The 26,547-nt window shown below is 37.1% G+C and overlaps 1 protein-coding gene across 1 annotated transcript; it reads left to right on the forward strand.

Moving 5' to 3' along the window:
- The first annotated feature begins 924 nt into the window (after window positions 1–924).
- LOC145489081 (choline transporter-like protein 4) lies at window positions 925–25,417 on the forward strand. Its single transcript, XM_081467990.1, has 28 exons — window positions 925–1,413; window positions 2,649–2,697; window positions 3,500–3,573; window positions 5,024–5,074; window positions 5,788–5,818; window positions 7,563–7,662; window positions 8,550–8,663; window positions 10,772–10,832; window positions 12,646–12,760; window positions 12,895–12,937; window positions 13,043–13,083; window positions 13,418–13,468; window positions 13,700–13,761; window positions 14,179–14,307; window positions 14,716–14,815; window positions 15,222–15,314; window positions 15,815–15,890; window positions 16,474–16,547; window positions 18,380–18,509; window positions 19,737–19,783; window positions 19,939–20,033; window positions 20,141–20,180; window positions 20,360–20,429; window positions 20,931–21,004; window positions 21,517–21,587; window positions 22,214–22,287; window positions 22,486–22,570; window positions 23,192–25,417. Exons 1-28 carry the CDS (start codon window positions 1,317–1,319, stop codon window positions 23,299–23,301), a joined length of 2,157 nt encoding a protein of 718 aa, XP_081324116.1. The 5' UTR covers window positions 925–1,316; the 3' UTR covers window positions 23,302–25,417.
- Window positions 25,418–26,547: the final 1,130 nt, after the last annotated feature.

A 26,547-nucleotide genomic window follows, 5' to 3' on the forward strand; every position in this document is an offset into this window, starting at 1 on the left:
TCAGTGCCCAACTGAGTCAGCCTTATAATCTCAGAAAAATTAAAGGGACTCGTAAGGAACATAAAGGGTTGACAGGGAATCAGAAGGGCTGCAACATGTCGCTCTTCGAGGGCGCAAGTGGTAACGAAAGAGCTAAAACGGTGCATGTGTTACAAAATATCGCATGTTATGGCACGACAAGTTAATTCAGAGGGCCAGTAACCAATATCGACCAGTCAGGTTACTCCATTGCGATTCCAATATTTTCTAAGTATTGAAAAGGGCACTGTGTCCGCAGTCACTGTGTCACTGTGTCACTGCGCTCAGTCCGTAAATTCAAAACTTTGGGTTTATATTCTTCCCGTAGTTATGACAAATGTATCACAAGTTATCACAAAACATCAGCGGTGTTACAAGTTATCACTGAGACAATACTTATAATCGCATCATCACAAAGTGTATGTAGTATATTTTTAATTTAAGCTTACATTCACACAGTATGATTATCGATCACAAGGTTATCACAAGGTAACATACGTTTTTTTGTGCCTTAAATAATCACCTCTGAGTAATCTCTGATCAAATCTACGTTGTAAAATAATTGACAAATTAAAGTATAAGATGTAAACAAGTAAGTAAACGAATAACAAACAATTTCTCATATTTTTAAACTATCGTGACAACTTTTACACTATGTGATATACCTTGTGAAGCTTTGTGACAGTTTTTGATAGTTTATTTACTCGTCGGTAGGAACGACTGAGCTGTGCTTTTGCACGTTTTAGTGCCTCTAAAATTTGCCAAATTGTAATACCTATTGAGAATTACAAAATATGGAACCAAATCGCCCTGACATGTTCTTTCTTGCTCTAATAACAGTTTTAAATCGGTCGAATATTTAAATTCCACTAGTAAACAGCGATATCCGGCCATGATTTTGTGTGGCCTGAGTTTTTCCTGTAAAACATCACGAATTGAAATAGCGCTGAATATATTATCCTAGCCGTTCAAGGCTGTTCAATGGTTTTGTTTGTTTTGTCGCCCACAATGTTTGCCTTTGCCCGTCATTGACCATGTTACCAATGGCGACAGCGGTTTTGCGTGTAAACAAATCGGGCCAAACCTCCCCACAAAGGACTTCTGCATTAGCACGTGACATGGGTTGATCCAATGATGTTAGCGGAAAACTTTACGTGATAGCTCATCTGCTCGCAAAATTTTCCTCGATGGGTGATTTACGTTGCCGATTTTAATGTCGTCACGTTGTGTTCATGGTCTTTAGTCCCTTAGTTTCTTATACACACTGCATTGCGCATACAGAATAGGTTACATCAATCATGGGCTGTTGTGGGAAAAACACCGACGATGAAAGGACAGATAATGTTGAGATGAAAGGAGGCGCCAAAGGCAAAGGTGGAAAAGCGGGAAAGTGGGGTAAGTTTTGTTCTCAAGAAACGTATATAACAAACCTTATATAACTTAACTTTTATTCATTATTTGTCAGGATAAAACCTTCCAAATGGAAGCTGATAATGATGTATTGGTTGTTTTATGGCTTCAATTTTAATGTGGTGGAGGAAATGACCTGTAAACGTAAGTTTATAAGGTCCCGTCGAAGCTTAGCTTTAGCTCAAATGCCCGGGCTAATGCTCGTTTTTGCTTTGCCATCATTAGAATTTGTTTTCAAACGAATCATATCTTTAATTTAACGAATCATGCCTTTAATTTGCCAGTTTCGTTACTCGCCGCAGTTTGAGCGTAATTTCAATTCTGCACTGTGAAATTTGATTCCCAGCATTCAATAACTTCCTTGTTTTCATGTTCCTCGTTTCATTTGGTAAAACAAACACAATATTAAACTAAACGAAAGCGCGGAGTCACATTCGATCTTAATTTTCTGCTCCCCTTGGCTTATAAATAAGCTTGTGTCTAACACAATTAAACAATTGCTGTTTTAAAAATGTGACTACTAAAGGAGTTGTAAGGAAATAGGCATAAAACGAACGCATCGCAAGAAAGCTCATAACATTACAAGTAGGTGGTTATTTATCAACGTTAAGCAGCCACTCACACTTGCAATGAGCGTCTAAAGAGAGATTCTCAGAATTGTGAATTTGGATTTGACAGTCTTGTAATCTGAAGTTGCCAGAATTTGGGCTTCATATAAATATGCTGAAATATGTTTTAAGTGCATCCCAAATTATCCCAGACTTGTGTTATTGAAGAGGCATAGATACCTATGATGCCTAAGAAATAGTGCAATCCTTGGCCATTTAGGATTCTTAACATATATTATTAATTCATTTGCCACTTTAAAAAGGAGCAGAAATCTGGAGCAAGTCTCATCTGGCAGTTGCTTGTTGGACCATCACTGAGGGCATATGGCTTTTCGTATTTCGTTTTGTCCGCAGTAAGCACTTCATCAGCAACTGCGGGATGAGACTTGCCCTAAGTGTAAAAAAGTAAAAGAAAAGTACGTAAAAAAATAATAATAATAAATTGGCAAGTGGACTGAAGGAACCTGGAGTATTGATTTAATTATGTTACTTGCCCAAGATGAGCAAATGCAATTACTTTTTATTTCACAAATAAAGAAGCCTAAGCCATGTATTACACAATTGTGTTGCTATATTTGTAACTCTTTAATAATCTATTGAAAATATTTTCAGGAAATCCAAAACAATTTGATCCAACATTTAATGGACCAATCAAAGACAGGTGATTGTAGAAAACTAATTTCTTTACAAATAATGCTAGTAACATTTGCTCTGACTTGCTGGTAGTGTACCTGAGCTATTCAACATGGGGCAAGCCAAGCAAGTGAAATAAGTACAGTGTAACCCCGTTAATCCGGTCACCAACAGACCACAAAGATCTGGCTGTATTAATGGGGTGGCCTTATTAAAGGGCATCTTTAAATAAGAAAATGACTGACTGAGCTTTTGTTTGGGGCAGAATAAATTGGCTGCATTAACTAGGTGGCAGTATTAACGGGGTGACCGGGTTAATGGGGTGGTTGTTAGGTGGGGTTCCACTGCAGCAATATAATGGTGACACAGTTATATTGCATAAGGAAAACTGATCATGCACAATACAGTACAGAGAGTAAATACTGAACATGCTGAAGACACTAAGTAAATACATGTACTTCAACAATCTAACAACAAAACAACAAAAACTTATATTTCACCTCAGAGTTAGAAATTACAATGTTTGCTAGTTGGAGTAAAAATAAAAATGATATGGGTGCTGGCTACCTGAAAGAACTGAAGAGTTAAATGGTAGATACATGTAGTGAGTTAGGAGTTCGGAGACATCTTCAACAAAGTCATCTTAAGAACTTGCGACATACAGTATCAACAAGTGTCGAGTGTTGTTATTGTTGGGTTTCTGGAATGGTAGCATACATGCATGTATGTAATTCATGAACAAGGATTATTGCACAAATACATTATTACTAACTAATTACATTTTACTGTAATACATGCTTGACCTAAGTTTACAATTTTCATCCTTTTAGGAGTTGTACTGACTGGATCTGTTGCATTCTCTTTGTCCTTTATGTGGTTGGAATGGTAGTCTTGGGCATTGTAGGTAAGTTGTTCTTAGGCTATTTCGAATTAATCTTTGTCTAAACATGGAGACAGACACATGCATGGTTGGGATCAGGCAGTTTATTGAGTATACAATTTACAAATCTATAATTAATATATATTTACAATCATGTAGGTAGATGACTATCAGACCACAAGGAAATACGATATCTACTACACTGAACTAGACATGATTGAGACAATCATTAACACAAACATGAAGTGGGAATGTTGTAAATATAAAACTACTAGCTGATTGCTGTATACAGTAGCTTACTGTTGTGATCACTAGATATGCAGAAGTGCCCTAAAATCTTAACGGTTTTGCGTAGAATTTTACAATTAGTTGTGTAATCACGTGAATGCAGAAATACTATTGAACATGACTCTCATGCTAAATCATTGCTCAATGTCCCTGCAAGATCCCAAGATGCCTGGTCAATCTCCTCTGTCTAGATTTATATTTATTTAACAGTATTAATATTTATTAATATTCACTTAAACAGAGCTTACGTTTTTACTTGGGCTTCTGTAGGAAAGCCCGAGTCATAAAATGCAAGCCGTTCTCCTTCTTCTTTGTCCTCGTTGTCATCGTCGTAGTTGGTTGCCAAATGGGGGGTCATAGTCCCAGGCATTCCAAGTGTAGAGGATGGAAACTGGGGATAAGAATTCGAAAGCTTGCTATATGGAAGGCCCTTCTTTCTTCAGTGACTTTTCGCGACCGATTGTCAGAATCTTGAAATTCAGTTGTTGGCAGAAACAAAATAAAGTTTACTTCTTAAATTAAAAAAAAAGAGAAAAAAAAAAAACGCAGGGGAAAGTCATCTCAACATGTAGATAACGGAAGTGGAACTCGGGTCACTTGATTCAGGATGCATTCATTCAACCACTACACCATCGAAATGCCAGCTGAGGAGAATTTGGATTTTGTAACTATAGATACTGTAAGCCTAAATATATTTGTAATACAGTGTCACCCAAACCCCAAAGTGAAAGCTAACCTCAATCAAACCCGATTGGAACTAATGGCAAACCAGGATGCAAGTAACCGCAAGCAGACATAAGTGGTTTAACCATGTATAGTGTGCGTACGTGGTCTCATTCATTGTTAATTTATACAAAAAGCTACAAAATGTCACAGAAGGAAGAAGGGCCTTTCCGTGACTACCTGCTTTATTGTGTGCTCTAACACTCATGTGTTAACACAACTCTTGTGTTAAAATAGTCTGATTCTTTTATTTGTCTTTACTGTGTTCAATCGGCTTAGTTGTAAAGTACGATTTGATATTGCGGTATGAGTAAACTCTCTTAGAGCGTCTACTCATAAATTAAAAGTCTGCTATCCTGATTTTTAGGTTGTCACATTGCTATAGTAAAACCTTAATTAACATATTTTGTGCACAATATTGTATAGAGTTTGATATGATTTATTATGAAAATTCGTATTGCAGCTTATGTAAAAGGCAACCCTTACAAACTTCTAAATTCAGTTGATTCTGAGGGTAAGTTTTTCATTTTTGCAAACTAAAAAATATTTCTGCTATCGAACTGAAAAAATTTGGAAGCCTTTTTTGAGTGTAAAACAAAATTGTGTTGTGAGCAAAAATTATGTACAAGTTTGTATCTAACAGTATCGGTTTAGTAATGTACTTGTATGTAGAGTGCTGTAGTACATTCCTTGTTAGTGTGATTAAATTTTAATGTATGCTGTAAATTGATTGGCATTATATTTTATCTGATTTATGGTAATTACATACATCCTAGCTACTCTGGGATGGGTAACGACAATATGTTAATTTAGAGAGTCTCATAGTTTAGAGAGTCTCATAGTCTCAGTGTTTTTTTTCCATATATAGTATGTTACCATAACACCGGAGCTTATACCGGTTTCTGTACCATGAAACAACTAACTAGGACTATTTCTGCCCCCACACCCCCTAGTTGGAATGGTAAATTGTTGTTCACCCCAGACCATATTCCTGTAACTTTTAGTACTATTGTCACTCATTCTTCTTTGTCATAGAATGTTCCAGCCAAAACTTAACTAAAATTTGTCTAGATAATTCCATCATTATTTTAATTATTTTTGGCAACTACATGTTTAATGTATTATTGATCAAGCAATAACACATTTCACAACACACTTAAAGTGTACCCTAGTGTACTTGTTATGTGTCTTGCACTCTTGCACTAATATTTTCTCATCTCTTTGTAGGGAATATTTGTGGCTTTGATGAAATTGTTGCGTAAGTTTAGGAAAAAACACTCTTCTGTTATTTAGATTTACAGTTTATTGTATTGTTTACTATAGTTAAATGAAATTTAACATAATTAATGACTAGGAGCTAGTCTGGTCAGTAGCGTTTTTATAGGCGGTTGTTAGTGTCTTGGCCGTCTGTGAGCGTTTGGTTAGTGTTTGGTGTGTTCTGTAGTGTTTGATATAGTTTAATGAAATTTTACATAGTTTATGACCAGGAGTGAGTCTGGTCAGTAGCGTTTTTGTAGGCATTTGTTAGTGCCTTGGCCATCTGTTAGCGTTTGTTTAGCGTTTGGTGCGTTCTGTAGCGTTTTCAACAGTCATATGGTCGTGAGAGCCCTGGGGCTGACATTGTCCAGCAGTATTTTTGGTTAGTACATGTGTTGTCGTCCCATGTGCTCACAGTGTGTTCATCGCTCTGTTAGTGTGGCATTGTGGATTGAATTATAGTTTAGCGGTTCTTGGCGTTCCCTCCCTATCCCCCCGCCTCTTTTCAGCATTTTTTTTTTCCACCAATGCCATCTGGCTTGAGTGTGACGGGTGCCTGTAAGGGGCTTGGCGTGGGGGGCTCGTGGCTTGGTTGCGGGTTGGGCAGGCCAGTCGGGTGTTCTAGCACATTGGGGATGTGACTGCGGTTGCAGTCCCTGGGCTTCGTAGGCACCTTCCCTCCACTAGCGACTTGGGTGTTAATTGTTTATTACTTTGTTCAGGCTTTGTTTAATTTCCAATAATTTTAGGTAACTGTTGGGAAACAGATTGTATAAAATGTAAACTTAACTTAAATTACTTCAACTTCAAGACATTCATTTACTACATCTTGGTCAGTTTATGTTCTGGTTAAACTCATTGCCAATAGATGAGCTTGGGGATGGTGCCTGTTAGAGTGGGTGGCGGTTCCAGGGCGAGCAGTGAGCCTTGAGCATTGAGCCTTGAGCAGGGCACACAGGTATCCATGGCAACTCTGCGAGCAGCAACCACCCACCAGACACCGTCACACTGACCAAGTCAGTGGAGATACTTACCAACCCAATACTTACCAAATCCACCAATGAGGGAGGAAGAAAAAGCAGAACAAACGTACTGTTCGGCACTCAAAACAAACTGCACAACCTCACACGGCTGGAACGCACAACACATGCGATTCGAGAAACCCTTTATGTCACATCGAGGCACAAGATTCCCTGACCACCGCCAACCAGCATTGGCTTGATTTTAACATAGCCTAAATTACATGTAGCTACATTTTAAAAACTCTCTTCTCCCTCAAAAATTTGTTAACATATTCACAAGAAACAACCAAGTTATCCATGGTTACAACACAAGGCAAGCACACTCCTTTCATCTACCATTATGTGGAACTAAAATCCTGTAATTCTCTATTTTCTATCAATACTTTAAACTCTCTTCCTCTTGAGATCACTGGCTCTTCATCTCTTGCATCCTTTAGGAAAAATCTTAAAACATCTGTTATTAGCAATTACTACTTCTTTTGAGTGAACAAATATGGCTTGTCAATATGTCATTTACTATAGTAATGTATAGTTTTAGTCATCTTGTATTTCTTGGAAGGGAACCATAAGTTTACAAGCTGCTTGGTTTTTATTATGTTCCCTTGACATTTTTTTTCCTATTTTTTGCATACTTATAATTTTAATTTCTTTGTATCTTTTTTTAATGGCAATTAAAAATGAAATAGAAATAAATTAATTAATTAACTGTGTATTTTCTTATAGGGATCGACCCAAACTTGTTTTCTTTGACTTAACGGAATGTATTTCTACACTCACACAAGTTTCAACTAACCTGTTTGGGGCATCCTGTCCTACAAAACAGGTGATATGACTATATAAAATTTAATACATACATGTAGATAAATTTGTAATGTGCTCTGTTTTCATGTGTGTATTCTAAGTTGGCTGGCAACAGTTTCCAGCAGTTTTTTAACAGCCACACTTTGACAGATCAATATATGTGTACTTCCACTTTTTAACAACTGATGGTACCACACCAATGCCCAGCTATTGTGAACCAATAATGGTAATGCCCTTAATTTTAGCTTTATGTACTTATAACTCAAAAACGAGCTCAATGACCCCCATTTTCTTATTTTGAATAATTTGTGATTAGCATGATCAGATGCAACTCTTTGCAAAGTTAAAAAATTCCATTTAGGGGATTCTGAGCCACTACTCAAACATATTGTTTTCAGATCATGATAATGTATGTGTACTTCCCAAAGGAAAAAAAGATTTGTTTAAAAAATTGCAATCCCCCCCCCCCCCCCCCACAAAAAAAAAAAGTACAAAATTTTGTTTAAAATAATTGATGTCAGAAGTTTTTAAATTGTTCTTTCTCAGAACTACTGTATGTACATAATTAAAACTTAAAAGATTTCTCACTTGGTCTAGTCTGGGCTTTTCCAGGCTGGAGATAGTGGATAACTCTATATGATCAATTTGGTAATAAGAATAAATTTGTTTCACATGTACTTGGAAGCTGATCTTTCCAAGCTAGAGATGACGTTGAACCCTGCCAAGGTCAATTTAATTTAATGTGTGTGTCCCACAGTTAACCTGTTCACCAATAGGTTCTCATTATCATCAATTCTCCTCAATCATCTCATGCAAAAGGCCTCAATCGTTTGGCAGGATCTTATCTGTTATTTGTAATTGTAGTTTGTAGTTAAATGTATGTCTTATCAGTGATTTTGCTCTTTTCAGCTTTGTGCAAAGAAGTGTCCAGAAAGGAATGCCTTGGGATTCAGATATGACAACACATCAGACCTTGTGTGCGATTATGATATTGATTTCACCAATTTTTCTCCGACTGAAGAGGTAAATGATTTATTTTAATCCATTAGTCACATACATCCATACACATGTTACAGTGTATTGTAGTAGGAGGCCTTAGGCTTTGAAATCTGAAACTTCACACTTCAGCTAGCTAGCAGCTTCAGAAACAGCAAGTTTTTATGCACCTGATACCATCCCTTGCAACTGCCTGTCCACATGCATGACAAAAACATGTTCTGCCGGCCAATCAAAATTCAAAGTTTTGACAATCAAACTTCAAAGTTTACCCGCCCACTTGGGAACGTTTTGGCACCACTCCACAAGCACTTGAAGGGAAGCAAAGACAGCAATGTGTATGGGCATTTTTGTCTTTTACAGTTTTGCAAATCAGAATGAATGATAGAAAATCAGTAGAGGAATTTCTGTCGGATATTGACTGTGATCTTTTACAATATACAGGGCAATTAAGAAAGAAAGAGTTCACCTCAACATTGTCAGCATGGTATCTGGCAGAAAAAGATCTTTGTTTTTTCCCTGAAGGCCACAAAAGACTAGTCTGAACATGATTGCTCAGCTAAAAATGCCTGAGAGAGTAAAAAGCAGCTTGAAGTGTCAAACATTAACAATGTCAACACAGCAGTTACAAAGCCCTGAATCAGTTTGTTTTTGAAGCTGTACTACTGAACTCTCTGAATTGTTCGACAACTTTTGATACTGTCTTCACATCTATGCCCAGCCTTCTTCCAACTTCCCTATACGAATGAAGTTGTGCGAGTACTATCACTTGGTTTTGTAAATAGCTTGACAGTGGTACACCTTGCTTGAAATTCCTACCTAGCTTATTTATTGTAAACGCCATGTCTTGTCAAATGGCAGATAAATCAGCTATGATCATTGGTGTAACTGGAGCCAAAATGTTCTCTAGTGGGAGGGTTACAAACTTTGAAGTTTGGTCGTCAAAACTTTTAATTTTCAGTGGCTGGCAGAACATGTTTTTGTCACGAATGTTGACAGGCAGTTGCAAGTGACGGTACATGTGAAAATATTTAGAGTAAGCTGAGTAACCTTTCTTTAAAAGAAGATGACTTTGGCTTTCTCGATCTTGACTATTGTTACACAAGCAGATGCAGACTGACATTTCACTGGCAAGTAGACCAGTGTACATTATAACATGCATTTTCAAACAGTTAGTCTCATGCCTGGGTAGTCTCATCTCATTACTGTGGGCAAGGTATAGGAAGAAATTAAAAATTGCATGTCATGTGTATAGCTGTGGAATAATTGAGGGACTGCAATATGCATATATAGACAATGGGATGTATGTTTCGTATTTTCTGCTAAAGAAGCCACATTTTGCCATGGATGTGAAAATAACAATGCTTGGATCATATGTGGTTGATATATTACAATTACATCAACAATTCTGATTTTCCAAATCAAAGAAGAGGATTGTTTGCATTGCACCAATGGGCAATTAATTGGAGAATGAAAACTAACACCAGTACGCAGAATTGCAAAAAACACCTTGAACTTTGATTGTTTACAAAATTGAAGACTGCAGAAAGTTTTCTAGGCTCCCTTAAAGGGCAATCATCAGTCTTGAAATGATGTATAGAACTATAAAGAACTTTTTTCGGTTAAATTGTGAATTAATTACTTGTTTGTTAAAATCATGCAATTTTTTTATGAATTATGCGATTTTTCATGAATTCTGTGATTGGATGTATGATTTGAGGTTGATTGTGCTAAATTGCACCATTGAGTAATATCAGAATGCCTGACATGTGCTTTATTGCTTTTATTACATGTACCTTATGTGTTTACTTGTTTTTAATGTGTTGTTGTCCAGTCTTGTCAGAAAAAGGAAAGAATTACCAACGAAAGAATTTCAATAGTAAAGTAAAGTGCATTTAGAAACATTAAATGTGATTTTTTTTCCCAGTAAATTTTATTTTTCACAAATATGCAAAAAATGTTCATGACAAAATCTCAACCTTGGGTATAATTTATTCTTAGTGACATAATCTTAATGAATTTCTAATGTCATCCTCGATATTCTTCTAAAAAGTTTTCTTATAAGCAAATAGAATTTGTTTGATTCCTTCCTTTGTCAATGGAGAGTTAATATATGTTTTATGCTGCACAAACAGGAGTTACTTCAGTATATTAGGGATAAGAGATGTGCTCCATATTACCTTGAGAGTGCTGATGGTATGTTATTTTATGTTATTTGCATTTATGTGCTTATTTGTTCATTCTTTGTTCTATTCCAAACTACCATCATCTTCATGCTTCATCTTCTTTATGAATGCTAAATAGAGCATTATTGCTTTTTTACTATCTTTTTGGTCAAAATGTACACTACATTTTAACTTATTATTTATCTTTGTAATAATATTAATAAAGAGTGAGTCTGACACCACATATTAAATTATCAAATTGTTGCTAACAATCTTTTATCATGGTGTAGTCAAATTATGTAGTGTTATTCAACATTATTTACTTTTTAGGATGTGTGATGTGTAATTATAGCACTTTTGACTAGATGAGAAAAGGCACTGTAGAATATATTCTTACAGGGTGCAGAGAAAAGATTTAAAATTGCATGGGGAAAAACCTTGATTGTGTGGGAAATTGTGTTGGATTGGTAGTCTTGTGATGAACCAAATTTCAATTTGAAGCAAGTTTGTGTTCTTGCTTTAAAGTGCCTATGAAGTAAAAACTAATTGCTGCTGATTTGAAAGGCTTTTCAAAGTAAAGAAGAATGGCGTTTTCCTTTCTGGAATATCTTTTTTCATTTTTGAGATATTCACGTTTTTGTATTATAAGTGATGACGTCATAGGTGGTTCCACTAAAACGGTTCAACACTCAATCAAGAATATCTCTAGAAATATTAAAGCAGTGTTCTTTAAACTTGACACCAGAAATGTACATCACAAAAGAAACAAAATGATACCCGTCGTGCCATCGCCATGACAACAGTTATGCCGCTGGTCCTGTTTTAATTAAAACTAACATTACCAGATTTTATCTCAAACAAGGATCTTCCACTCCCAACAATCTAATGGGGAGAGTTAAGATAATATGGGAATCATGTGTGTTCCCAGGATGACCCTCTGTCCCTTTTCGAAGGGTTGCAAATTGGCATATTTGGTTTTTCACAGAAAGAGACTGGAGCCAAAAGTGTTGCCATGGCAACAACACAGAAGGTGTTATTCTGTTTCCTTTGTGATGCGCATTTGTGGTGCCAAGTTTGAAGAACACTGCTCCAATATTTCTGGAGATATTCTTGATTCAGTGTTTTACTGTTCAAGTGGAACCACTTATGACATCATCACTTTCCTCATTTGCATATTACAAAAACATAAATATTCCTAGAACGAAAAAAGATATTCTAAAAAGGGAAATGCCAGTCTTCTTTACTTTGATAAGCCTTTCAAATAAGTGGCAATTATTTTTTACTTCATAGGCACTTTAAGTCACTAGTAGTTCAAATACACCCAGCGATTGCCAATTGTTTTAGCAAACTGTATCTGATGGTCTGACTGATTCTGTCTTAGAAACAAAATCATGTTGCGTGGCACGACCAAACTTGATGTATTTGAAACCAAAACAGAATGTCATAGTTAACAAAAGTAAATTTCTTCCAATATAAATGAGTTCCTTTTTAAGAATATTCCTTTTTTTGTTTAAAAATTTCAGTAAAATTATGTAGCTTGAATATTTCTTCATCAACTGTGTTAAGGTCCTCAAATTCTCGAAAGTTATTGCAAAAAAAAAAAAAGCAAGAGTTTATGCAAATTAGTGCATGCAAATGTAATTTGATGCCTTGTTATTATATTCGCCCAAGCGCTTCAATAGACGAAAAGTGAGAGATTTTGGTAAGCTTGGAATTGTTTACCAAGCTATATGAGAAATAAGTGATCATTGAAAATGGACAAACATAGGGAAGAATAATTCTTTAGACAATGTAATTTCTTGTTTAGCAAATAATTAACATTATTTTCTCTTATGTTTGATTAGTCCTTAATCGCTGCATACCTACAGTTGTGGGCAATTTGGTGTCCAACTTGGGGGAGAGCTTACAAAGTGCAGATGGAACAAATATCACTAGTGCAGATGTTGAGGAGGGATCTTTGTAAGTTTTAAGCATTTTGACAGTTCAAACTGGAAAGCAATCCTGTAACTATATTTTAAAATGAAACTGCATACAGTGTAGTATAACATGATTAAAAAAATACTATTTGAAGTTGTTATGTTTTCTTAATTTAGAGCTGTTCAAGCACTGCTCAATCTCCAGAACCTGGGTAAAAAGGTTAGAAATTATATTAATATAATTGGCCATTTGTTTTATTGTAAACTATACTTATCTTGATTTGCAAAGTCTCTGTGATAATAACAAATCTATCGCCTTATATAGATTATTCAAGATGTGCAGGCATCATGGTACTGGATTTTAGCGTAAGGAATGCAACTTTTATACAGATTCATGTTTGTTGTATGATTCCTTTAAATGTATGTTAATTTATTTAATGTCTACAAGGGTTGTATTATCCTGTAACTAGTACGACTCAGTGTTCTAACTATAGAATATTGTTAGCATATATAGGTTCCCAACTCATAACTGTGATTTACATGGCTAAGAACAAATCCCATGATGAAACTTTTCAAACTCTTTTGTAACTGGTGATGATGTGAGGTACATCACTGCATGTCTTACTGATTAAAAACAGTTTCCTCTTTCTTAGATGGTAAATTTAGCATTGTTATTTGTTGTTTTATTACTTTCCAACAGAGCCATGGGAATTGCCATGGTAGCTTCTTTCTTGTTCATCTTTGTAATGAGGTAAGTTTATTGTACTATGTACAGTAGATTACATATTAACTATTTATGATAAGCACAGCTGTGCTTACAAAATGTAGCAGTTTTCAGTCATGAAAAGTTTGATCTTTTTTTTGTGGAGGAATATGGTATATATGTTCTTGTGTTCCAAGGTGCTGCAGTTACAGATAGGATGCACTGTAGATTGACAATACTTATTAACATTGATTGTGAGTATTTGTTGTTATATTACAGATGGATTGCTGGACTTTTGGTGTGGATCACCATTTACGCTGTACTGACTTCTATTGGTTTCTGTAAGTTCAAAATTATTTTTTTGGCAAAATTGCAAAAATAGTCTCTAAGCAGTTTTATTTTTGGCAGACATATTTGCTGGTGTTTCCTCTAGATCTAGAAGGCTGCAGAGTCAGAGAATAGTTTAATTAATGGAAAGTACATAAAGTCAAGGCAAATATATTAAAACTTATGGAGAAACAAAGTTGGTCTATAAAGCCACACATACAGGTATATATATGCAGTCAAGGTCCTTAGAAAGCCAATTTTCTGTAGTAAATGCAGACTAAGGGTTATGATTGGCTATGACTATGATTGGTCCTTAACTGTAGTGGTAGGGGGAGTTGAAAAGAAAGAAAAGTTAACGAGAGGTTTATATTAAAAAGAGAGTGCCAGAAGAAATCATTATAGTGCGGTGATGTAATATGCTATATTTGTAGCTATATACTACTCTTGGACAAAGTACAAGGAACTATCGTCTAACTCTGGTAACACCACAAGCACAGTCCTGTCGGTAGCCACTGGCCTTGACACCTATGTTAACAATGAAAGAACTTGGTACTGGCTGAGTAAGTATGGCTTCTTGTCTTCATGGTGTCAAAACACCCTTGCTTTTTATTCTCTTTTGTTGGAATTTGATTTGCTGCCTGGTATGCAAGTCATAGCCTTTTGTTTTGAATTTATTTAGTTACTTCTGAAATGACACTTTGCCCTGTCCTTTGCAGAAAGGCCTAGACAACATTTGGTCCTCTACGTCTGGGCAAAATACTACAGAACTTGGCCCAAAGGTCTATAATAGGGCAACAGAACTTTGAGTGTTGCCAGATTTTCTCTGTGCAATGGGATGCCACTTGTAGATTTGCCCTGAAAAAACTTTAGAACAATTAGTTAACACATAACTATGTATTTTTGGTGTGGCGTGGTGTATGATTAACAATTCTTTATCGATTATGTAATCTCTGTTTCTTATCTTGTAGCCGTTATTCTTGGTGTAATCTTGGCAATTCTGGTGTTGATTCTGCTTGCTCTGTACAAGAGGATCTCCATTGCAATTGCGATTATCAAAGAGGGTGGCAGGTAATTTCAAGACTACTGGCCTTCAAATGAAAGATAAAAAATGTTAAAGAGATAAGCACTATTTAAACAGAATGGTATACCTTTGTGGTGACTGTGATTATAAGGTCAGTGTCTGTCTTTTCCTCTCTGCCTGTCAGTTTCTATACTTTCATTGCATCCCCCGTCCCCCGTCCGCTGTCCCCCGTCCCCCATCCCCCTCCCCCCTCCCCCCATACCAAGAGTGCCCTTTTGTCCCCACTATGACTATTACTTGAAGAAAGTTTTGCAGTCAAACAGCAAAACCAACAGGTGCGTATTCAGTACAGTTTTTTTTTCTGTAGTAATAATGAAAAGGTGACTATCATGGAGGGTGTAATTAATATTTTCTTTCCTGATGAAGTTTGTTTTTAAACTCTTCTTCTTTTAGGGCTGTATCTGCAATACCATTTTCCTTGTTCTTTCCTGTTATCCCGTGGCTGCTGCAGCTCATTTTGTTTGCATGGTTTGTTAGCGTCCTAGCGTATCCTTTGCCATTTGAAATACATTGTTACTCAGGGAAACATGGTATATTTTTATTTTAAACTTACATGTAACCATATGCCTCCATCTTTCCCTTCCTACCTACTGTCTGACTGACCAACCTATCTTGGTACCTAGCTACCTAGTTACATGCACATGTAGCTAAGTAGCAGCTACCTACTTACAGTGTACCTACCCACCAACCCATCCATCCACCTACTTAGCCACCCACACACCCACCTTCCTATAATTACTCAGCCAACTGAGGAGTTTCATTGACATTTTAAGCAGGAGGGCAGGTGGTTTTCATAGGCGGGCCAAACGTTTTGAACTGAACTTCTTTCTAAGAAAAACTTTCCTCTAGAGGTTCAAACCTGGAAGGCAAAATCATCCTCACAGTCGGTCAATTTGCCCAGTGCCCGGCCCTTAATGAAACCCCTCCCAATGCACCATAAACCCAGCTAGCTACCTATTGTGCAGTTGTTTCCTTAACATTGTAAGCTTCCTGGTTACTGCTGGTGACCCTGAGTTTCAAGTTGTTTCTAATGACACAGATAATGGTCAACTGTGTACTCAAGTAAGTGTTGTCAATATTGATACTCTGGGATGAGTGGTTTGAATGCTGATTGACACCAGTCTAGGGCTACTAGTTAATCAAGATCTTTGCTTCTCTTAGACTTGCCTTTGGAATTAGGAGAACATGCAACTTAATCCTGTCTCAAATCCTCTTTCTTGATTTTGCCCCATCCAAAGGGTATATTCAAAGGGACTGCCTAAGCTTGAACATTCGCTAATAAAATTATTGTCTTTTAATAACGTTAACTGTGGTGACTCCTTCAATGTTAGCCGTGGAAACAGCTAAATTTCTTGCTAATCGAAGGTATCAAAGGCCCTATAATAATCTTTGATCACCTCTAGTGCAAAAGTGGTAATGGTTTGTAAAGTTGATATAAGTGGAAGTCAAAACTGAAGGATAAAAAATCATACTGTAAAGTAACAAATTAAAGCGTCGGTCAAAATTCAAGCCTTGATCATACTTTGACTAACCAAGCCCTGATGTTTTGTTGGTGGCTGTTGTTTTTGTTCTGTGATGTTCTTATTCTTTGTTAACTTGTTTGGATCTCGACTAATTACTCTTCTATTGTGATCATTTATTTTAGGCAATAAAAGATGCAATTGACAAAGTGGGAAACAGCAACAAAACATGTAATTTTGTGGACTTTGCAAATGAAGAGTGAGTAACAAATTTAATTACAAAAGCACTACTTGGATAAAGTCAAACTAGGTAAAAATTTTGATTGTAAATCTTAATTTTGTAAATTTGTGTTGAGCTTTTCTGTATATAGTTTGGCCTTCTGTTTTGAGTTTGAATAATCTCAAAATACTCAACAAAAGCAGTAAAAAACATTTGTATACAAAAAAATTTATACTTTGGTTAACTTTAAATCCTGGGTTTGCATTAACCTGGCTCTGATTACAGCAAGTTAACCTGACATGAGTCAGCGATCCAGCTGAAAACAAGCACTTGGTCAGCGGTGACCTCAATGAGTTCGAAACTTAAGCCCGCGATATGGTCACGTGATACTGGTCAGTGGATACCTTGTTTCGACAGGTGTCAACTGACCATAACATGGATGTCCAACATCAAAGAGGGATGCTATAAACCAAGGCTGCATGTCTCTATCAACCCATTAGCTGGAGTATGGCCGCCATCTTGCGCGACTCTGCCGTAGTCGTCGTCGTGCGTTTGCACCCACGAGCAATACCGCTAGCCATGATAACCATGAGAAAATCAGTGCATGGGTTTTCTTTTATTTCCTATACGAGTATGGGGCTCTCCTTGGTGGCCCTTTGGGCCGCTGGGTTTGCGCTATGATTAAAGACCAAAGTGGACTCAACTTAGTCCTATTACTATTATAAGAACATTAATGAAGTATACTTGGTAGAGAGAGATGATGAATGAATGAAAGAAAAACTTTATTTATGTGTCAAGGAAGTCTAGCCGAGGGTAAAAAAACCCTCTACTAATAGAGGACACTTAAAATAAATGAAATAAGTTATTGAAATTTAAACATCTAAAATTTGACTGTTTACAAAAACTAAAATTTAACTACCTTATTTACAATAATTCCAAAATGAATAAATAAAAAAAAAAATAAGTTATTTGCAAGTAAAGTTCACGAAACAAGCTTGGTGGTCATGTACTACATAAGACACAGTTCTCGCATTCGTGTTCTATCTTGGACGAAAAGTTAGTTAGACAGATCTGTCTTTTAAAGGTTACAGAAACGGTAAGTTTTTTAAGTTAGTTGAGAGTCTATTCCACAGCATAGGTCTAATATACCTTAGGGAATGGTAGATGAATACATGATGAACTTGTTTAGAACTAAAAGATCTAATCAGTCAGTAAGATGCAAGCTGTAATACTAGACGAGAGAGATCTTACAATGAAACTCGTCGTTCCAGGTTTAAAGCCCCGTCCAAACGGAAAATGTCTGCCGATCAAACATGATCAAACATTGTTTGGTGACCAAACATGTTGATGTTGTACTTAGTTGCAAAATGGTTGATCAGTGTTTGATCAAATGTTTGTTGTCGTTCAAAGTTTATGAAACACGGTCATACAAAGTGTCCAAACGAAAAAATCTTTGGTCACCAAGCAATTTTTGATCTTGTTTGACCGCCAGACATTTCGTATTTGGACAGGGCGTGAGCCAACTAACTTGATTCAAAAGTAGCCTGAAATGTGGGTCATCTCCGCCCCCCTCCGCCTAATCTCCTGCCCGGGTATTAGGCTGAGGGCGAGGCAGGGGAGATGACTGACATTTCAAGCTAATACAAAAGATGAATGCATCACAAATACTATATCACACCGACTAACTTGTCACTCAAAACTCTTTTGTAAGTTTTTGTCTGTTTTTTCTTTGTTTTGCCGTGTTATCCCAACTTTTGTTCAAGTTGTCACACTAGTACTCTGATTAGTGAATTTTTAAGTTTAAAATTGCACTCGCCCTATATATAGCGCCAACTCATTGAGCTGATGCTTTTGTCTGTCCGGCTTCACAGTCACCTGTTCCGCATGCAAGTCTACCATTTGTTCGGGTGGTTCTGGCTGATGAATTTTATCATAGCTCTAGGACAGTGTGTGCAGGCCGGTGCATTTGCTTCTTATTACTGGGCTTGGGACAAGAAGCATGTAAGTGTAACACTGAAACATATCCAATCACTTCTTTCTTTTATTATAGTTCATTGTAATTTAGTTTTGACAACTTTTAATAATTAACAAATAAAGAAGCCTGAGCCGTGTATTACACTGTGATAGAACGTGACGGGCATTTGAGAACACAAGTAGAAATGCAGAAAACATGAGCCGCAGGCGAGTGTTGTGTACATTTTTCAAGTGTTCTCAAATTTCGGAGTGTTTTATCACAGTGTAATACACGTCTTAGGCTTCTTCATTTGCTTTATGATATAGACGAAAAACAATAAAACACGCGTTTTCTATGTTTTATACTCTGATAAAACAGGGGTTTTTGACCAATCAGAGGGCGTAAAGGGCCCTATCTATATTATAATTCATAATAATAATAATGAATTTAGTCATATAGCGCTGCTTCTTCAAAATCCAGCAGCGCTTGAGGTTTACAAAATATATAAATCAACTAGATACACATGGAAACTCCTTTTTGTTGCCTTTCCAAACTCTGAGCCAATCTCGAAGGACTGTTACCACACAAACGTCTGCAAGTATTGTTTTGGTGCTTTTATACTAAATCTCTCTGCTTGTCCAATTCATTTTCACTCAAGTGGTGGGTCACCAAGTTTGGTTTTAGTTACAATAAAAACTTAATCTGGGTCAGGTAGTTCTATTTCTAGGGTATCTGCCCATTCGATCATATAGAGTTCTGGCATTCTTTGATACCATCATAATAAGCTATAATAACATTAACTATTAAAGAGAGGTAGTGTCTATTGATGCATTGAAGTACATTGTTTTATTTGCTTTATTTATTCATTCATTCATTCATTCATTCATTCATTCATGCATTCAGTCAGTCAGTCAGTCAGTCAGTCATTCATTTATTTATTTATATCTTTATTATTATTATTATTTTTTTTGCCATTTATAAATGTATTTACAAAATATCAACGTATAAGGCAAGGAAGCCCAGGGAAGCCATAAAGCTTATGTTAATGATTACCTTGAAGATAACTAGTACTTACAAAAGAATGAAAATGCTGTTATCGGCATACAAAATGATCATAATTTAGAATAAAAAGTAGTGAAGCAAAGGAAGACAAAAGTAGAGGTGCTGGAAATAACTGAAAACTAAGTGTGGCCAGCCACCTTGAGGAACAGTATGAAAAAAATGTATTTCATTAAGTAAAGCACAGAACTAACCTCATCATACTTATTTGTCAGGACCTGCCAAGATTTGCAGTGACGGCGTCATTTTTCCGTACATTAAGGTAGCGTTGAAAGTTGTTTTTGTGTTACTACAATAATTGGCTTCTCTAGATTGGCTCATTACACTTTTATGAGATAACTACTCTACATGTGGCAGACTTTTAAAGTAAGTAGAATGGGAAGGAAATACTGACTTTCCTCGTGTGTCATACTCCAGATATCATACTGGCTCACTCGCCTTCGGATCACTGATCATTGCCATAGTACAGTTGATAAGGGCAGCTCTGGAATATCTCGATCACACCCTTAAAGGTACCGTTTGCTTTACAAGTTTCTATCAGCTTGGAAATTGTTTTGCTGGCTGTTTGACGTTTGTTTGGGTCTTAATGATGAGTTTGTTGTTGTTGTTGTTTTTCTAGGGCCCGGGGAGCAGAGTGAGATAAAAAAGTACCTTGTAAAGTACGTTGATAACTACATGTATTGTCTCAGTTTCATTCGAGCATGATGTTTCACGCAAACAAGTGTGATGCAACCTTATACCACGAATTTCATTACATCTCAGTTCGTTAAGTTATATTACAATAGCCGTTTGAAAGCTGTCAAAAATAGGAAGTGTCTTAGTCCAAATTATTTTTCAGGTGTCTCAAGTGCTGCTTCTGGTGCTTGGAGAAGTTTCTGAAGTTCCTCAACAAGAATGCTTACATCATGGTGAGTAAAATGTGATGTGATATTGTGGGGTATCAAAGCGTTTTCCCGTCTCCTGTGATTGAAGAACCCACGATTTTCGTTAGAGGTTGCTTAGCAACACACGTGGCATTTCTTGATAACGCCATGCTGTCAGAACATCCTCCGCAAGGCTTGTGTAATTTTGTAACCATTGCTCGATTGTTTTGAATGTTTCACAAAAACACGGAATGCCATGACTCTGGCGCAAACCTTATTCGTGGTTGACAAGGTTCAAATTTCTATGTTAATTTTCATCTGCTTACCGGGGAATTCTCATTTGATAGGCTCTTCTGGCTTCCAACAGGACTTCTTGCCTCTATTAATCAAATAGAATTCTCCCTTTATTATAGTATTTAATTAACTTGTAATGACGAAAATATCAATTCAAAGAATACCACACCATTTCTTTTTTGCTCGTACGGACATACGTGAGACAGCAGTTTTATTCAGTTAGGAAGTAACTGGTCAACTCATTTGATTCAGATTGCAGTGCACGGCAAGAACTTCTGTACCTCAGCCAAGAATGCTTTCTTCCTACTCATGAGGAATATTGTGAGGTGAGTTTAGATGGGAGGTGAGATTGTTCTCAAAGGAGCTACGTCACGGTTTGCGCGTATTGAAAAGTTTAACCTCAATTTTTCAAATTCGTCGTTTGTAATCCGTGTTAATCTCCTCCATCCTTAGCCATCCTTGTTCCTTTATGGTTTGTCATTATCTCTTTGGTGTTTTTCTATCTTATTAAACTGTTATTTTCAGGTTTCCTACCACTAGCTAAGAGGACGGAATTATCAGACAACTTTCAAATAAATTTCGAGTTCGTTACCTTGTTTGCGGAATGGATATTGGATTTTTAGAAAAGAGGAAAAATTTCAGATCGTATATTCACTGTCGAGTCCACGGTTAACAATTTCAAAATACACCACATGGAAATGTGGACTTTTATTTAATTCTCCCAAGTATTGGCACTATAAAAATGCCAGTAGACGACGACGAGGAGGAATTGAATGTTTACATCATTCCCAAGCATTTATTGTGTTTGCTCATTGGCTTTAATTTTCTTCCTTTTAAGGGTCGTTGTGTTGGATAAAGTGACAGACTTTGTTTTGTTTCTCGCCCAGTTGACCATCGTGGCTGGTTTGGGTGAGTTTTGTGATCGCTGCTGTGATTTCAGTGTAATTGCCGACTTTGGTAAAGCAAGTGAAGAGTCTTAAATTGAACTGCGGGAGAAAGATATACTAGATGAAAGATCTTCGCAGTTACGAACGCAACTTTGGCAGTTGCCGAAATAAAGTCTGAAAAAAATATAATAAGGCTTGAACCGGGTTCGAACAGATGACCTCTGCCATACCAATGCAGTGCTCTACCAATTAAAATATCTAGCCAACCAGGAGCTGGTCAATTTGTGGGTTTGTAATATAGCCAATAACGACTACCGTTTTTTTGCAAGTCTCAAACTTAATCCTAGGGTCTTCTAGAATATTGTGAAACTAGCTGTTACGAACCCCTGTTGTACACTTGACTCCCATCCCTTCACTCTTTCACCGATTAAATATCCCTGTTAGTTAATGTTGTGATTTATGGGACCTGCGAACACCATTTTAAAGTGGTATGCTTAAAAATCTGGCCAAGACAATCACGCATTAGGGTCACTGTTCCGCCTACCGGCTCTTCCCCCACTGCGTTCCCTGGGTAACTGCGTTAGTATTTATTCGGCTAGCGACTTCGTTGTATCATTATTTATCGGTTATCTGATCGTCTTTTTCCAGGTATTGGAAGCTTTTATTGGTTCGAGTGGAGACAAGATGGACAAGCACTCAATTACATCTTTGCTCCTGTCATAGTAAGTATTCCCCTAAACTGCTGTTCATCTTGTCTTGTAAGTAACAGGAATGCAGTGATCTTGGTGTATAACTCCCTCGTTACTGCTCTCCTTACAGATTCTGCTATTATATTATTCCTATTATGGCAGCTCTTTTAAAATGTTTCCAATGTATCCATTAAAAATGTGTCTATTTTTTTTTTTTTTTTTTTTTGCTAGATTATCGTTGTTGGTGCGTATGTTGTGACTTCAGCCTTCTTCAGCGTCTACAACATGGCCATCGATACGATCTTCCTTTCATTCTGTAAGTATATCATTGGTTTGGAGAGAAGGGGATGAGTAGGATAGGTTCATGTAGTGAATAGGGGCCAATAAGGGTACAGGAGGTCGGAGAGAAAAAAGGGTGTGTGACGGACATCGGGAGAAGTTGGAAACACTCTTACAACATTGCTTAATAATTAAGATTTGCCTCAAAGAGGCGGGATAGCTAAGGAATGAGTTGTAACCGATAGTAAAATGAGGCGGAAAGTTGCGTCTGTGTCTGCCTGTATGGCTGTCTGTCTGTCTGTGTGGCTGTCTTTCTGACTGTCTGTAGGTGTGTATGTCTATCTGTATGGCGACTATGGCTGTCTGACTGGCTGGCTGGCAGGCTGCGTCATATCACTGATACACTGTAGACTTGAGCAGCTCACAGCTTCCTTATGAACCGTGAATGCCAGAGAAAGATCAAATAGACGCGTTTCTCTCTCTTTCTCTTTTCAATCTACATCGTCCTTATCTAGTGGATACAATGTACCCATCAGCCATAGCACACTGTTTTTGAACTGTCACTGCGGGCAAAATAGTTATTCTACTGAGCAATACTTGGCTTTTATTATCTGCTAATACTACCGGGGTTATTTCTTGTATGTTTTGTTCCACACAGTGGAAGATTCTGAGCGAAATGACGGCTCACCGGAGAAGCCATACTACATGAACAAGTCCTTGAAGAAGATCCTCGGCAAGAAGAACAAGAGAGCTTCAGACAGCGAGTAAAAGGTCATCCAGACTATGGAATACTTAACACGCCAAGCAGCCAAATATTTTTGGAAATATTTATGTAGCCGCGTGACGGTTAATTAACTAGCCAGGCTTGAGTACATACATTGTGTAAAGGACTTATTTTTAAAGGAGCTAGATCACGGTTGGCGCATCTCGAGAATTTTGGCCTAAATTTTTCAAGTTCGTCGTTTGTGATCCGTGTTAACCCTCTCCATCCTTTACTATCTTTGTTCCTTTATGGTTTCATATTATCTCTTTGGTGTTTTTCCCTCTTAGTAATTTACCATTTTCAGGTTTCCTTCAATTTTGTACGCGGTCAAAATAACTCAAAATACCGTGACTGAGCTCCTTTAACTTCGTGTAGTCAACGCCGTGTTGTTATTTAACTAAAGGAAGTATAAAGCCTTTATACATTAACGGCAAATTTAAGGTCGAAGAGCGTTTGATTGCAACGGTTTTATTGAGGGATTGAATTATTTGATTGTGTTATATATTTGGTTAAGCAATTGAACTACTTAGTTTTCGATCCAATCAGCGTGAGATACCCTATCTACCGGTCTACGAAACAACTCAGTACAGGAAATGCATGCATCTATACGTCTGTGAGGTGATAGTTGATGAGGCCGCAGGGCGAATCAACTATCACCTCAGAGAAATCGAGAGCGAATAATCTAATTGTTTTAGTAGAATTTTAACTGAAATTTACTTCAAATAACGGTTTCCAATTATTTCTCGACGTATTATTAAACTTCGCGCCTTAGAAATATCGCACGGATTGAATTTTCATTTGAAATTGAAGTTATGTGCATACGCATCATTTTTTCAATAATTTCAAGCTTTCAAAGTCGAGAAACCGTTAATGTCCTTCTTGTAGTCTTCTCAGGGATTCAATTATCCATTTGCATCAAAAGGTTCCTTCAAAACTTTGCAAAGAGGAAAAAACGTCGCCATTTCGTAGACTACCTCCAACCACTGCACACTAATGGCTGATAGTGTACGATCGCTCAGCCAATTAGATTGCAGTTTTTACATTAGTGTACTAATAGAATTCTACTAATGGCTGATGGTGTACGATCACTCAGGCAATCAGATTGCAGCATTTGCTTTAGTTTTCAAGTGGAATTCTACTAATATTTGATACAGGAGTTCAGCGTTAGGAAACAGTCGGGTTTCAGAGCGACAATTTTCAAGTGGGCGCAATACTCCGTCGGAAAAACGATGGCGACTAGTACATTTACCCATTACTCTTAGCGCACGAAACTTTAACGACGCTCATAAAAATGTACAGAAAAGTTGTAACATCTTTAAACCTAACATACGCCATGTCGTTACCACAGGGACAAATATTGCAAAAAATGTGGCTTTTTTTTCCTTGTACTCTATGGGCTGTGTAAGATTCGCATGGTACTGTGGTAAAATGTACAGCCGCTGTCTTTTTTCCTACGGAGAAATCAACGTACTTTTAAGGATTCCATAACTAGATCCCGAAAGGGAAACTGTGACATTGGTCAGTGGTTTGGATTTTTTAGATTTGTTGGTTTTCGCAAGCGAAATCTTTGTACATAGAACGTTCTCTATTTTCTAGGATTTCTTGTTTGTAGTGTAGTCTTGCTTTTAGGATAGTGTAGTTTTTCGCAATTTCGAGACGGGAGAGCACGCAGACTACAGTAACTATAAGATAAACACACCTTATTCCACTATTACCCTACCTCTTTTTCTAGTATTTCGGCTTCTAGTTTTTACCATCCCAAAACTGCACCGATCGCACAAGGCGCCTGCAAATGACCAAAACAAAATACGACGCCACAGTGCGATACGTGCTCATATTTTGCGCGTTCTCTTGATCTAACATGGTAAAACGGCGCGGTAGTGGAATAATCAAGATGGTTGTTCTAAGTGTCTCCTAGCAGAAACACTCATTTCGAATGAAAACAGAGTTGTTTGGTGTCAGTCAGTTGATACATTCATTAAGACATTCTTTGGTTTTAATCACGTTTAGCTTACATAGGACTCTAAGAATCCAGGGAAGCTGACCAGCAAGGATTACCGAGGGTTTTAATTTATTGCTATTGTTATATATTTATAGTCCATTACATTGTAAAGGAGCTTGCATGTACGTGCAACGGTTAAGTTATTAGAATTTTCATTCCCCAGTATTGCATTGCGCATCCCTACTGCGCATAATTTCACGCGTGATTAGCGCGCGCGCATTAAAAAATGGCGTCTTCTTCTTTACCGCTGGACCTCGCCATAGAGGTAAATTGTCATTTTCTCGCAAACGAGTGTGGTGACCTTTCATTTTTTTCTGTTGTTTTGAATTGGGGAATAAATTTTTCTGTGTGAAATAAATATGGACCAATTCTCAGTGTAGAACTAAAAACAATCGTCGGCAAAGTGAATCAAGCAAGCAATCGTGACTACAATCATGTGCTATTATAAGGATTTATTCGGTATAAAGAGGGTGCTGTGGCTCCTAAACGAACATGGGGACCACTCATTTTTATTTCAAAATTTAAGTTCCTGTAATGTAAACAATCAATAGGCAAAGTTTCACAAAAATCTCAGTGCAGGTTCTATTTCAGTGGAATGACCTTAAGAACCTGCCAGCAAAAATTTGCCATTTTAATAGCAAACTAGTGAGACAACAGGTGAGACATAGTGCAGAGCGCAATTGATAGCTCTGGTACAGTAGTCCCATAAGTACTCACCCCTGCTCGGTTCACTTCCGGTTTGTGTCTGCCTCGGTAGTCTGCTACGGCTTTTCCCCTTTGCAGTGTGTATGTTTCAAGGTCGCATTTTAATTCAAGGTCCAAAAATTACGCACAAATTAATTACTACTGGTGTTTTACGTTGATTTTCGTTTATTTTAAATTCAATAATACGCTGAAGCAGCAAACGCGACAATTTAGCTGAACACGCCAACTTTGTAACTTGATACTTGTGTTTTCCTCGCGAAGGCATGTAATATGAAACCCTTGTTTTCCCCAAAACATACGGAAGATGTCCTTGTTTTTTGGAGATAAATGAAAGAAAGTTAAATATCTGATGTAGTGATGAAGAAACGGAACAGAAACGATGTTGTTTTACTACAAATGCAAATTTTTACCGATGAACAAGAACTAATTTAATTATCAGATAGTCACGAATTACCACTTTCTTTTTCTGTTGCCACCTTTGTTGTTAACAATAAAAAAATTCAAAATTAACACACAACGATATTGATGGCTGAGAAGCATTTCA

This window comes from Orbicella franksi, chromosome 1 (genome assembly GCF_964199315.1).
Source record: "Orbicella franksi chromosome 1, jaOrbFran1.1, whole genome shotgun sequence".
Taxonomy (NCBI): domain Eukaryota; kingdom Metazoa; phylum Cnidaria; class Anthozoa; order Scleractinia; family Merulinidae; genus Orbicella; species Orbicella franksi.

What these genes read in the sequence shown, in the direction of transcription:
- LOC145489081 (XM_081467990.1), top strand. Translation starts at nt 1,317, where the DNA reads ATGGGCTGTTGTGGGAAAAACACCGACGATGAAAGGACAGATAATGTT. An exon ending in TCATGGTACTGGATTTTAGC is followed by an intron (nt 13,084 to 13,417) that starts GTAAGGAATGCA and finishes ACTTTCCAACAG; the next exon opens with AGCCATGGGAATTGCCATGG. An exon ending in TCATTTTTCCGTACATTAAG is followed by an intron (nt 19,784 to 19,938) that starts GTAGCGTTGAAA and finishes GTCATACTCCAG; the next exon opens with ATATCATACTGGCTCACTCG.